This window comes from Mobula birostris, chromosome 26, assembly GCF_030028105.1.
Source record: "Mobula birostris isolate sMobBir1 chromosome 26, sMobBir1.hap1, whole genome shotgun sequence".
NCBI lineage: Eukaryota > Metazoa > Chordata > Chondrichthyes > Myliobatiformes > Myliobatidae > Mobula > Mobula birostris.
The window spans coordinates 52,055,879-52,070,858 of record NC_092395.1 but is presented as its reverse complement, the minus strand read 5'-3'; the positions used below and the strand labels follow the sequence as shown (position 1 = coordinate 52,070,858).

Here is a 14,980-nt window from a genome sequence, read left to right as displayed (position 1 = left end):
GAAGTACTTCAAAGTTTAATGTTTATTGCTATTAAGCTATTGTCGCACAAGTTACATAACCATATAACAATCACAGCACGGAAACAGGCCATCTCGGCCCTTCTAGTCCATGCCGAACTCTTATCCTATCCTATTCCCACTGACCTGCACTCAGCCCATAACTCTCCATTCCTTCCCTGTCCATATATCTATCCAATTTAACTTCAAACGACAACATAGGACCTGCCTCAACTACTACTGCTGGAAGCTCATTCCACACAGCTACCACTCTCTAAGTAAAGAAGTTCCCCCTCATGTTACCCCTAAACTTTTGTCCTCTAATTCTCAACCCATGCCCTCTTGTTTGAATCTTCCCCACTCTCAATGGAAGAAGTCTTACCATGCCAACTCTATCAGACCCCTCATAATTTGAACACCTCTATCCAGTCTCCCCTCAACCTTCTACGCTCCAAAGAATAAAGACCTAACTTTTTCAATCTTTCTCTGTAACTCAGGAGATAAAATCCAGGCAACATTTTAGTAAACCTCCTCTCTGTACTCTCAATTTTATTGACATCTTTCCTATAATTCGGTGACCAAAACTGTACACAATACTCCAGATTTGGCCTTACCAATGCCTTATACAAATTCAGCATTACATCCCAAATCCTATACTCAATCAACAGGAATTCTGCAGATGCTGGAAATTCAAGCAACACACATCAAAGTTGCTGGTGAACGCAGCAAGCCAGGCAGCATCTCTAGGAAGAGGTGCAGTCGATGTTTCAGACCAAGACCCTTCGTCAGGACTAACTGAAGGAAGAGTGAGTAAGAGATGTGAAAGTTGGAGGGGGAGGGGGAGGGGGAGGGGGAGATCGAGATCCAAAATGATAGGAGAAGACAGGAGGGGGAGGGATGGAGCCAAGAGCTGGACAGGTGATTGGCAAAAGGGATACAAGAGGATCATGGGACAGGAGGTCCGGAAAGAAAGACAAGGGCGGGGGGGGGGGGGGGGGGGGGGGGTGGGAACCCAGAGGGTGGGCAAGGGGTATATTCAGAGGGACAGAGGAAGAAAAAGGAGAGTGAGAAAGAATGTGTGTATAAAAGTAATTAACAGATGGGGTACGAGGGGGAGGTGGGGCATTAGCGGAACTTAGAGAAGTCGATGTTCATGCCATCAGGTTGGAGGCTACCCAGACGGAATATAAGGTGTTGTTCCTCCAACCTGAGTGTGGCTTCATCTTTACAGTAGAGGAGGCCGTGGATAGACATGTCAGAATGGGAATGGGAAGTGGAATTAAAATGTGTGGCCACTGGGAGATCCTGCTTTCTGAATGGGTTTTCATTCTAGGACGAGGGAGATGTCCTCCTCTTTTAAAGAAAGGGGCTTCCCTTCCTCCACTTATCAACTCTGCTCTTAAACGCATCTCCCCCATTTTATGTACATCTGCTCTCACTTCATCCTCCCGCCACCCCACTAGGAATAGGGTTCCCCTGGTCTTCACCTACCACCCCACCAGCCTCCGGGTCCAACATATTATTCTCCGTAACTTCCGCCACCTCCAACGGGATCCCACCACTAAGCACATCTTTCCCTCCCCCCCCCCCCCCCCCCCCCCGCTTTCTGCAGGGGTCGCTCCCTATGCGACTCCCTTGTCCATTCGTCCCCCCCATCCCTCCCCACTGATCTCCCTCCTGGCACTTATCCGTGTAAGCGGAACAAGTGCTACACATGCCCTTACACTTCCTCCCTTACCACCATTCAGGGCCCCAAACAGTCCTTCCAGGTGAAGCGACACTTCACCTGTGAGTCGGCTGGGGTGATATACTGCATCCGGTGCTCCCGATGTGGCCTTTTATATATTGGCAAGACCCGATGCAGACTGGGAGACCGCTTTGCTGAACACCTACGCTCTGTCCGCCAGAGAAAGCAGGATCTCCCAGTGGCCACACATTTTAATTCCACATCCCATTCCCATTCTGCTATGTCTATCCACGGCCTCCTCTACTGTAAAGATGAAGCCACACTCAGGTTGGAGGAACAACACTTTATATTCCGTCTGGGTAGCCTCCAACCTGATGGCATGAACATCGACTCTCTAACTTCCGCTAATGCCCCACCTCCGCCTCGTACCCCATCTGTTACTTACTATTATACACACATTCTTTCTTTCACTCTCCTTTTTCTTCCTCTGTCCCTCTGAATATACCCCTTGCCCATCCTCTGGGTTCCCCCGCCACCTTGTCTTTCTTCCCGGACCTCCTGTCCCATGATCCTCTCGTATCCCTTTTGCCAATCACCTGTCCAGCTCTTGGCTCCATCCCTCCCCCTCCTGTCTTCTCCTATCATTTTGGATCTCCTCCTCCAACTTTCAAATCTCTTACTCACTCTTCCTTCAGTTAGTCCTGACGAAGGGTCTCGGCCTGAAATGTCGACTGCACCTCTTCCTATACTCAATGCTCTGATTAATAAAGGCCAGCATACCAAAAGCTTTCTTCACCACCCTATCCACATGAGATTCCATCTTCAGGGAGCTATGCATCATTATTCCTAGATCCCTCTGTTCTACAGCATTCTTTAATGCCCTACCATTTACGTCCTATTTTGATTAGTTCTACCAAAATGTAGCACCTCACATTTTTCAGCATTAAACTCCATCTGCCATCTTTCAGCCTGCTCTTCTAACTGTCCTAAATCTCTCTGCATGTTTTGAAAACCTACCTCATCATCCACAACACCACCTATCTTAGTATCATCTGCATACTTACTAATCCAATTTACCACCCCATCATGCAGATCATTAATATATATATGACAAACAACATTGGACCCGGTACAGATCCCTGAGGTACACCGCTACACACCGTACTCCAATCTGACACACAGTTATCCACCACTAATCTCTGGCGTCTCCCATCTAGCCACTGCTGAATCCATTTTACTACTTCCATATTAATGCCTAACGATTGAACCTAACTAACCTTCCGTGTGGAACCTTGTCAAAGGCCTTACTGAAGTCCATATAGACAACATCCACCATTTTACCCTTGTCAACTTTCTTAGTAACCTCATCAAAAAATTCAATAAGATTTGTCAAACATCACCTTCCACGCACAAATCCATGTTGACTGTTCCTAATCAGACCCTGTCTATCCAGAAAATTGTATATACCATCTCTAAGAATACTTTCCATCAATTTACCCACCACTGACGTCAAACTCACAGGCCGATAATTGCCAGGTTTACTCTGAGAACACTTTTTAAACAATGAAACCACATGAGCAATACGCCAATCCTCCGGGACCATTCCCGTTTCTAATGACATTTGAAATATTTCTGTCAGAGCCCCCGCTATTTCTACACTAACTTCTCTCAAAGTCGTAGGGAATATCTTGTCTGGACCCAGAGACGTATCCACTTTTATATTCCCTAAAAGTGTCAGCACTTCCTCTTCTTTAATTGTCATACTTTCCATAACTATCCTACTTGTTTCCTTTACCTTACACAATTTAATATCCTTCTCCTTAGTGAATACCGAAGAAAAGAAATTGTTCAAAATCTCCCCCATCTCTTTTGGCTCCACACATAGCCGTCCACTCTGATTCTTCAAGGGACCAATTTTATCCCTCACTATCCTTTTGCCACTAACATAACTGTAGAAAACCTCTGGATTTATTTTCACCTTACTTGCCAAAGCAGCCTCGTATCTTCTTTTAGCTTTTCTAATTTCTTTCTTAAGATTCTTTTTACATTCTTAATATTCCTCGAGTACCTCATTAACTCCAAGCTGCCTATATTTATTGAAGATCTCTCTCTTTTTCTGAACCAAGTTTCTAATACCTCTTGAAAGCCATGGCTCTCTCAAACTTTTAACCTTTCCTTTCAACCTAACAGGAACACAAAGATTCTGAACCCTCAAAATTTCACCATTAAATGAGCTCCATTTCTCTGTTACATCCTTCCCATAAAACAATTTTTTCCAATCCACTCCTTCTAAATCCTTTTGCATCTCCTCAAAATTAGCCTTTCTCCAATCAAAAATCTCAATCCTAGGTCCAGTCCTATCATTCTCCATAATTACACTGAAACTAATTGTACTGTGATCACTGGACCTGAAGTGCTCCCCAACAAATACCTCCGTCACCTGCCCTGTGTCTCATTCCCTAACAGGAGATACAATACTGCCCCTTCTCTAGTTGGTACCTCTATGTATTGCTTCAAAAAACTATCCTGCACACATTTTACAAACTCCAAACCATCCAGCCCTTTTATAGAATGGGCTTCCCAGTCTATGTGTGGAAAATTAAAGTCTCCCACAATCACAACCTTGTGCTTACTACAAATATCTGCTATCTCCTTACAAATTTGCTCCTCCAGTTCTCGGTCCCCATTAGGTGGTCTATAATACACCCCTATAAGCGTCACAACACCTTTCCTATTCCTCAATTCCACCCAAATAGCCTCCCTAGAAGAGTCCACTAATCTATCCTACTCTCTACTACCCAAACTTCTCTTAGATATTGAAATCCATCTTGCATGCACCACTTGTACTGGTAGCTCATTCCACACTCCCACAACCCTCTGAGTGAAGAAGTTTCCCCTCATGTTCCCCTTAAACTTATCACATTTCACCCTTAACCCATGACCACTGGTTGTAGTCCCACCCAACTTTAGTGAAAAAGCTGCTTGCATTTACCCATTTTTACCCATCATTACCCATCATAATTTTGTATACCTTTATCAAATCTCCTCTGTCTTCTATATTCTAATGAATATAGTCCTAACCTATTCTATCTTTCCCTATACAAGTATCCCCCACTTTTCGAACGTTCGCTTTACGAAACATCACTGTTACAAAAGACCTACATTAGTACCCTGTTTTCGCTTTCAGAAGGTGTTTTCACTGTTACGAAAAAAAATTCAGCGCGCGATAGAAAATCAGCACGCAAAAAAATCAGTGCGCGATAAAAGGCAGAGTGTGCCCCGAGCAGCTGCTCTCTCCCGGATTCGGAACTGCATTGCTTTAACACGTGCCTGTGAGCAGCTGTTTGCAAGATGAGTTCTAAGGTATCGGAAAAGCCTGAAAGAGCTCGTAAGGGTGTTACACTTACGGTAAAACTAGACATAATTAAGCGTTTTGACCGTGGTGAACGAAGTAAGGACAAAGTGAGTTTGGCTTGTGGAAGCTGACGAACATGATGTTGAAGAGGTTTTGGCATCCCATCACCAAGAACTGACAGATGAAGAGCTGATGCAATTGGAAGAAAAAAGGATATCAAAACCAAATGAGTAATGATAAAGTACGACTTCAATTTTAAAAGGGTACGTCAGTTTAGGAGGTATTTGCAGGATAGTTTGAGTCCTTCTTAAAGAACTGTGTGATAGAAAAATGCACGAGGCTCAGCAGCCAAGCAAGCCACAGCAGACGACGAACCTCGACCTTCGGCATCGAGGCGGTCAGTCATAGGAGAAGATGAGCCACCTGCTCTAATGGAAACAGACGACAAGATGACACCCCCGTGTCCCACCACCCCAACCCTCAGGCCATGGACAGATACTGATCCGCGGAGAATGCATTGGTAGCCGGGAGACACACAGCACATTTTTAAGAAAAAAGCCGAAGCAAACATGCTAATTAATTAGGTGCCACCGACACATAATTGTTGGCCCAGATGAGAGATGACGCAATCAGAAATCGGCACTGATCTGGGCCGACAATTACATGCTGGGCGGCACCTAATTAATTAGCAAATTTATTTCGGCTTTTTTCTTAAAGATGTGCTGTGTGCCTCCCGGCTACCGCTGGACCCCTGTGTGCTTCACGGCAATGTATCGGTTGGTGGCCCAGAGGGTGGGGGCCACTGCACCACCCAAACTGCGACGACACAGTCTAACACACCATCATCAGTGTGCTCGGCAAGCTATTTTTCCGATTCCCGTAAGTGATACTACACTGTACAGACATTATTTCTACTTTATATAGGCTGTGTATTTTTACGTGTTATTTGGTATGATTTGGCAGCTTCATAGCTTAAAGGTTACCGGAGAGAGTGTTCTTGCCAACAGCGCTTGCGCGAGATTTTCTGCCGACGGCGCTTGAGTGAGATTTTTGCTACGGAGAACAGTTCAGTAATGATTGTGGAAAAGTATTTCTACTTTATATAGGCTATGTATTTATCATATCATTCCTGCTTTTACTATATGTTACTGTTATTTTAGGTTTTATGTGTTATTTGGCATGATTTGGTAGTTATTTTTGGGTCTGCGAACGCTCACAAAATTTTCCCATATAAATAAATGGTAATTGCTTCTTCACTTTACGACATTTCGGCTTACGAACCATTTCATAGGAACGTTCTACCTTCGGATGGCAGGGGAAACCTGTACCTCATCCTCTGTACTCTTTCAACTTTGTTCACATCTTTCCGGTAGATAGGTGACCAAAACTGCACACAATAATCCAAATTAGGCCTCACCAATGTCTTATACAACTTCAACATAACATCCTATCTCCTGTAGACAATACATTGATTTATGAAGGCTAATGTGCTAAAAGCTTTCGTTATGACCCCATCTACATGTGATGCCACTTTCAACAAATTATGGATCTGTATTCCCAGATCATAGAAAACCTACAGCACAATACAGGCCCTTCAGCCCACAAAGCTGTGCCGAACATGTCCTTACTTTAGAAATTACCTAGGGTTACCCACAGCCCTCTGTTCTAACACAGATCTCTTTGTTCCAACACAGTGGTCTGCTATTCACTATGTAAATTCCATCTGCCATATTTCAGCCTATTCTTCCAACTGATGCAGATCACTCGGCAAGCCATGATGGCCTTCCTACACCCCCAATTTTGGTGTCATCTGCAAATCTGCTGATCCAGTTAACCACATAATCATCCAGATCATTGATATAGATGGCTAACAACAAAAGACCTAGCACTGATCCATGTGGCACACCTCTAGTCACAGACCTGCAGTCAAAAAGGCAACCTTCTACTACCACTCTTGGCTTCTCCCACAAAGCCAATGTCTAATCCAATTTACTAACTCATCCTGAATGCCGAGCAACTGAACCTTCTTGACCTGCCTTCTATGCTATGCTTCCCATCAGGAGACTGTGCTTTCCATCCCAGGCCAATTTAGTTCAAATGCCTCCATTTATGTATAATCTGTCCCAACTGCCCCAGAAGTGCCCAGGTCTTCCTTGCACCAGGTCTTTGATCACAGATTCATCAGCCCTGCCCTATCCTCTTTCTATCCTCACTAACACTTTAATTATCATTCAGACTGTTCAGTGTGGCTGCACAATTTTATGTTCCTTTCTCAACTCAGCAAATAAAGGAGCAAGATCTAGATAACATCCAGCCATAATCAAAGTGGCAAGAAACATCTCCGTCACAAATTTAATCCCCTATACTTGACATTAAGAAGTAACTTTCGGCCAGAAACTCATCAGGACAAGTCACACAAGTTCTGCGTATCCTGAGACATGTAAATCAAAGCCTTTCTTCCTTATTTGGAGGAACAAATCTAGAGTGTGATAGAATGCTCCAGTTGCACAAAAGGATGCTGCTCCAAACTCTCAAATAACTCAATCAGAACAGCCTGCTTGGCTTACATCGCATCTACCAGTCCAAAAATTCATCTCCTCTGTTAGCAGCATACAATTGTTGGGGTGCTCATTCAGGTGTCTCGAGCAGCAGCACCAAAAACCACAACCTGTAATACCAAAAGGTCAGGTAGTGCACGGCAACTACCTGCAGGTTTCCTTCTAAATTGGATGCAATCCTAAACTGGGAAATACATCCAGTAATGATGAAGCACCTTCACCAGCAGGACTAAAGCAGTTCAAAAAAATGCAGCTCACTTCCACCTTCTCAAGACCATTCTGTTCTTGCCCACAATTCAGAAAATGAAAATATTTTTAAAAATTGAAGAAACAAGTCAGATTTCCTTTTTCCCCAAAACTGATCCTGTAGCCCAGTTGAAGGAACATTTTAAAACAGTATGTTTTTTTTTTAAATCAGATCCACAACACACATTTGTTGCAGACAGAACCGAAACAAATGGGCAAATGATTAAAAATGCCAGGTCCTGCCAATCACAAAACTAACATTGCTACGCACACAAGTAGCTCCATAGTGCCATCTGTGTCAAAGTAACCAAATCCAAATGCCTGAAAGTAATCTTTGGCAAGTGCAGTATTTTAAAAGCGGCACTAAAATCTAATTGCCATTTAGTCTCCAACCTGTCGTGTTGAATTACAAGATGCAATCCAGGGCAGTAGTTTGCTCCAGTGTCCAAGCCAACAGTTCTCCTTCATCCCACCCAATTGTCCCCCCACTGATACCGGTGGAGGTTGCATTTCTCACACTGAGTTGTGCATTTGCTGAAATGCATCGGTGACCACACAACAAAACACACATTGCTTGTATGGTGCTGTATGACCTGAATTGTGAAAGGTAATTTGTAAATGAAAATCCTTGTTTTCTCTTCATTGAGATTAAAAACTGCTCATAAATGTTTCAGGTACAGAATTGTTGTTACAAAAAAAAACTGTAAAACCACTGCTAATATCAACAAGTAAGAATGGTTGCACTGATGTATAGTTATAATGAACTCAACAAATGCACAGTTAGATCTGTGAAACTATCACAGTAGCAGGTATCTGTCTGAACACATAGTTGAGAAAAGGGGAAGAAAAGAACCATTAAGAATAACAAAGATATGGGAGCAATTAAAAAAGAAATCACATCTGTACCATTATCGTCGATTGTAAGGTCTACAACCTCGGCGGATGTTGTTCGGTGCCCAGGTGGAGCCTGGACATTGGAAGTTGCTAATTTTTTCACAATGCGGCCACTCCATGCTCCCGATACTGATGGCCTGTACAGGTCAATACAATGATAGAGTCATCCAACACTTACCATAAAAAATATTTTAACACATTAAGCATACTTACAAAAACTGGGGCACTGTCTCCAACAAAGGATTACTCTATAGTATGACAGAGGATTACATGTTTCTAATGATCAGATGGTACCCCAATCAAAAGTTAAAAGAGGCTTAAATAAGTAATTACATTTAGAAGCCTGCTGTATCACCTTACCTTTCATCATCAACAACATTGATGATTTCCACCTCACTGTCAATGGTAGTGATATTTACTTCTTCACTAACTGGCAACGCGGACCCAGGTAGGGGCTCAACAACCAAAACGTCATCTTCATCCATTTGTTCTGTGGTGGGAACAGGTTTCATACAGTTTAGAGTAAATGTTTTGCAGTCATGCAGCATAGAAATAGGCCATTACACCCAACTTATCCATGCCAACCAATGTGCCAATCTAAGCTAATCCCATTTACCTCTGCTTGACCCATATCCCACTAAACCTTCCTACGCACATACCTGGCCAAGTACCTTCAAATGTGATTAATCGTAGCTGCTTCAAACACCTTCTCTTGCAGCCAGTGAGAAAAAGTTGCTCATCAGACTCAAAGGTTTATTTATTATCAAAATATATAACTCTGAAATTATTCTTCTCCAGATAGCCATAAAATCAAGAATGAAAAGAATAATCAACATGATTAACAACCCCCAAATCCTCCTCCCCAGCACACACAAAACAAATGAGAAAAATTGGATGAAAAACAAATATAAAAAACTGATATAAATATATAATATAATTTAAGAAAATAAATAACAAATATAAAAGACTGATATGAAGTCCATAGTCCAAGTCTATATTCATATCCATATCCAAAATGCAGAAAGTCTGGGTAACATTCTCCTGGGTAACAGCGTCAGCCTCTCCCCTTTCCGGCAGGACAGCAATCCCACCAGTGACAAAAAGGCAGGCAGACGGCTCTCATCCTGCCACATTCACCTTGATTTTTCAATCTCGTTCATCACTTTAATTGTCAAACAACGGAAGCTTTCATCAGTGAAATGGAAACGAACATCGGCTCAGTCTTCTTGCCACAAGGTTTGCACATGCAGCTTCTACTCCCCATAATCCTCTCGGAGACTGCAGAGTGCTGAAACAACCAATCTGCAAACTGCAAATCACAGGCTCCAACAGTTCCAGATTCACATTCAAGATGGAATATAGATGTAAAAGACATAAAAGTAAAATACATGGTTTCATGGTCAATGCAGAAGAAGTTGTCCATCAGGTTCCCATTATGTTTTTCCCATCTCACCTTAAACTTGTGCCCTCTTTTATCCAGGGTTGGGAGGTCGAGCACATTCATCAAATCTATGCCCCTCATGATTTTTAAACACCTAAGATCACTTCTCAGTCTCCCACACTCCAAGGAATAAAGCCCTTGCCTGCTCAACCTTTTCCTTTAACGGACATTTTATCCATTGTCACAGCTACATCCTCAAATCTTTTCTGCACTCTTTCCAGCTTAATGGCATCATTCATATCGCAGGCTAATCAAAACAGAATGCAATACACCAAAGGCAACCTCCATACAATTGCAACATAACATCCCAACTTCTATACTCAATGTCCTTACTGTTAAGGGCCAGCACTATAAAAACATTCTTCACCACTCTGTCCACTTCTGTTGCCACTTCCTGGGGACCAAGTACTTTCACCATTCCCTGAAAACCTAGTGTATACTAATAGCCTCTTAAACACTACCATCGTATTTTCTCCCCAGCAGACTGTTCTAGACGCTGCCACTCAATGTAAAAAAAAATTTTAAATGCATGTCCTCTAATATTTGACATTTCTACCCTAGGAAAAAGATTGTTCATCTACCCTACCTACGCCTCTGCTCATTTAAAACTTGTTTCAGATCTCTCGTCAGCCTCTGACACTTCCACTCTCTGCTTTCTGCCTGCAGCCTGTTTACAATGCCCAATGAGTCTGTGCTAACCATAATCAACCTGCTTTATACTAATCCTATAATTATCCTCCCAACATTGCCTCAGTTCAGTCCAGACGCTAAATACTGCACATTTGGGCTAGTTAACTTCTTTCAGATGTGGGGGGAAAAAATCCCAAGTAACCAGAAGATACACAAACTCCTCGCAAACAGCACCCAACATCAGGTGCCCTGGATTCTGACATCATCAAGCCATAACTCTGTGAGCTGTGCCTCTGTGTCACCCTGTAGGTGTTCTATATTTTCTTAGGGCATACTATTTATTTTTCCTATGGCCAAAGGGCTGGTGGTCTGCCTCTGATTCACAATCCAACTCCCATTCTGACCTTTCTCTGCAGCCTCCTGCACTGTTACGAAGTGGACCACCAATACAAAGTTGATGAAAAATATTTCAATCAGAACCGTACAACACAACACAGGCTATTTGGCCCACCATGCCCACACCAATCCTTTTACACATATACAATCACCTTTCATTAAGATTGTGTCCTTGAACTGCCTTTTAAACATAATAATTGTATCTACTACCTCCTCTGGCAGCAAATTTCAGATATCAAAGCCTCAGTGTTAAATCTTACCCTCAGATTCTCTTCAAAAATCCTGTCGCATTAAATCTATACTCTCTTGTTTTGGGGAAAAGATTTTGAATAACTTTGATATCTACATCTTTTATCAACTTGTACATTCCTACCAGGTCATTCCTCAACCACATTGGCTCCACAGAAAACAAACCCAATGTATCCAATCTCTTGCCATACTAATATCATCTGTTCAGGCAATATCCTAATGAATCTCCTCTGTCTTCTGTCCTGTGCAACTACATCCTTCCTAAGGAATGGGGAATTTTTCATCTCTCACTCTCCCGGTGTAGAGTGCCCTCCTGCTTCAAGTTATCCACTACTGTCCCTGTACCAAAGAAGACCAAGGTAACATGCCTGAATGACTGCCGTCCTGCTGCACTCAGCTCAATAACATGCAAATACTCTGAGAGGCTGGTCAAGGATTACATCTGCAGCTTGCTACCACCCAAACTGGGCCCCCTACAATTCGCCCACCGACACAACTGATCAATAGATGACGCAATAACCACTGCTCTACATACCGTATACTTATGTGCGAATGCTGTTCTTGGACTACAGTTCAGCATTCAATACCATAGTTCCATCCAGGCTCAACAAGAAGCTCAGAGACCTCAGCCCTGACCCTGCCTTGTGCAGCTGGATCCTGGACTTCCTGTCAGATCTCCAGCAGGTTGTAAAAGTGGGCTCCCTCACCTCCAACCCTCTGACTCTCAATACAGGAGCCCCTCAGGGCTGCGTTCTGAGTCCCTTCCTTTACTCCCTGTACACCCATGACTGTGTCACCACCCAGAGCTCCAATCTGCTAATTAAATTTGCCGATGCCACTACATTGATTGGCCTTATCTCAAACAATAATGAGATGGTCTACAGGGAAGACGTCATCCCTCTGACACAGTGGTGTCAAGAACACTACCTCTCCCTCAATGTCGCAAAAACAAAGGAGCTGGTTGTGGATTACAGGAGGAATAGAGACGGGCTAACCCCTATTGACATCAATGGATCTGGGGTTAAGAGGGTAACCAGCTTCAAGTTCCTCGGCATCCACATCACTGAGGACCTCACATGGTCTCACAACAGCGCCTCTTTCATCTCAGATGGTTGAGGAAGTTTGGTATGGGCTCCCAAATCCTAAGAACTTTCTACAGGGGCACAACTAGGAGCATCCTGACTGGCTGCATCACTGCCTGGTATGAGAACTGTACCTTCCTTAATTGCAGGACTCTTAGGCCATCAGACTGACGAACTCACGCTGATTTGAGCGTACTCTGTATTACATTGACTGTTTTATTTACAGGAGTCCCCCACTTTTCGAACGTTCGCTTAACGAAACCTCACTGTTACAAAAGACCTACATTAGTTACCTGTTTTCACTAACAGAAGGTGTCTTCACTGTTACGAAGAAAGGCAGCATGCGGGGAAAAGCAGCCCACGAAAAAAATCAGTGCGCGATAAAAGGCAGCGCACGCCCCGAGCAGTTGCTTTCCCCTGGATTTGGAACGGCATTCTTGCCGGCATTGCTTAAACACGTGCCTGTGAACAGCCATTTGCAAGATGAGTTCTAAGGTATTGGAAAAGCCTAAAAGAGCTCGTAAGGGTGTTACACTTAGCGTAAAACTAGAAATAATTAAGCGTTTCGATCGTGGTGAACGAAGTAAGGACAAAGTGAGTTTGGCTTGTGGAAGTTAACGAAGATGATGTTCAAGAGGTTTTGGCATCCCATGACCAAGAACTGATAGACGAAGAGCTGATGCAATTGGAAGAGGAAAGGATAACAATCGAAACCGAATTCGGTAGCGAAAATGAAGTTGTCCAGGAACTGAACGTGAAGCAACTACGTGAGATTTTCGCTGCAATGATAAAGAACGACTTTAATTTTGAAAGGTTAAGTTGGTTTAGGTCATATTTGCAAGATGGTTTCAGTCCTTACAAAGAAGGGTATGATCTAAAAATGCACGAGGCTAAGCAGTCAAGCAAGCCTTCCACATCAGCCACGCAGACGACGAACTTCGACCTTCAACATCCAGGCAGGCAGTCATAGGAGAAGATGGCCTGCCTGCCCTAATGGAAACAGACGACATCCCGATGTCCCACCACCCCAACCCCAAGGCCGCAGATAGATACCGATTCGCGGAAAATGAGGCAGTAGCCAGGAGGCACCCAGCACATCTTTAAGAAAAAAGCCGAAATAAACATGCTAATTAATTAGGTGCCGCCCGACACGTAAATGTCGGCCCAGATCAGAGATGATTGCCGATTGCGTCGCCTCCGATCTGGGCCGACAATTACATGCCAGGCAGCATCTAATTAACTAGCACGTTTATCTTGGCTTTTTTCTTAAAGATGTGCTGTGTGCCTCCAGGCTACCGCTGTAGCCCTGCATGCTTCGTGGATCGGTATCGGTCGGCAGCCCGGAGGGTGGGGGCCACTGCGCTACCCAAACTCCAAAGACTCAATCGAACACACCATTATCAGTGTGCTCGGTAAGCTGTCTTCTCGATTCCCATTAAGTGATACTACACTGTACATACATTATTTCTACTTTATATAGGCTGTGTATTTTTACGTGTTATTTGGTATGATTTGGCAGCTTCATAGCTTAAAGGTTACTGGAAAGAGTGTTTCTGCCAACAGTGCTTGCGTGAGATTTTCTGCCCAGAGCGCTTGCGTGAGATTTTTGCTACAGAGAACAGTGCCGGCAATGATTGTGGAAAAGTATTTCTACTTTATATAGGCTGTGTATTTATCATATCATTCCTGCTTTTACTATATGTTACTGTTATTTTAGGTTTTGTGTTATTTGGCATGATTTGGTAGGTTATTTTTGGGTCTGCGAACGTTCACAAAATTTTCCCATATAAATAAATGGTAATTGCTTCTTCGCTTTACGACATTCCGGCTTACGAACTGTTTCATAGGAATGCTCTACCTTCGGATGGCGGGGGAAACCTGTATTATAAATTACTATGATTGCACATTGCACATTTAGATGGAGACATAACGTTAAGATTTTTACTCATGTATGTGAAGGATGTAAGAAATAAAGTCAATTCAATTCAAAACTACACACAATACTCCAAGTGCAGCCAACAAGTCTTTTGTGAAGTTTCAACATAATCCAACTTGTAATTCTATGCCCTGACCTAAAAAGGCAAAAATGCTATATACCTTCTTCAGTAACTTTCAGAGAAATATGGACTATTAAGTCCCTTTGCTCATTGACATTCCTCAGACATTTTTTAATTGTATATATTCTGCCCCAATATAATCTCATTATATTGTACTTGTTTTCAGGATTAAATTCCATCTGCCAATACACCAGTCAACTTTCCAATTGACTTATAACTCACTATAGCCATGGTCAACCCTCCCTGCCGTCCACAACACCACCTACTTTCATATCATGCACAAAGTTAAAATACCTCATTCATTAACATCCACATCATCAATATCTATCACAAACAACAAAGTCCCAGTACCTATCCCTGTGGTATACCACTGTACCAATCAGTGAAA

At 43.1% G+C, this 14,980-nt stretch overlaps 1 protein-coding gene across 9 annotated transcripts in view; it reads right to left on the bottom strand.

Moving 5' to 3' along the window:
* The window catches only part of LOC140188328 (E3 ubiquitin-protein ligase arkadia-C-like), a 172,318-nt gene that overhangs the window by 126,175 nt on the left and 31,163 nt on the right, over positions 1–14,980 (bottom strand). For all 9 annotated transcript variants that reach the window (XM_072244476.1, XM_072244471.1, XM_072244469.1 and 6 more), the window contains 2 exons: positions 9,098–9,227; positions 8,750–8,874 (listed from right to left, as the gene is read on the bottom strand). In XM_072244476.1, the coding sequence (XP_072100577.1) occupies positions 8,750–8,874; positions 9,098–9,227 (255 nt within the window). The remainder of the gene's footprint in view (positions 1–8,749; positions 8,875–9,097; positions 9,228–14,980) is intronic.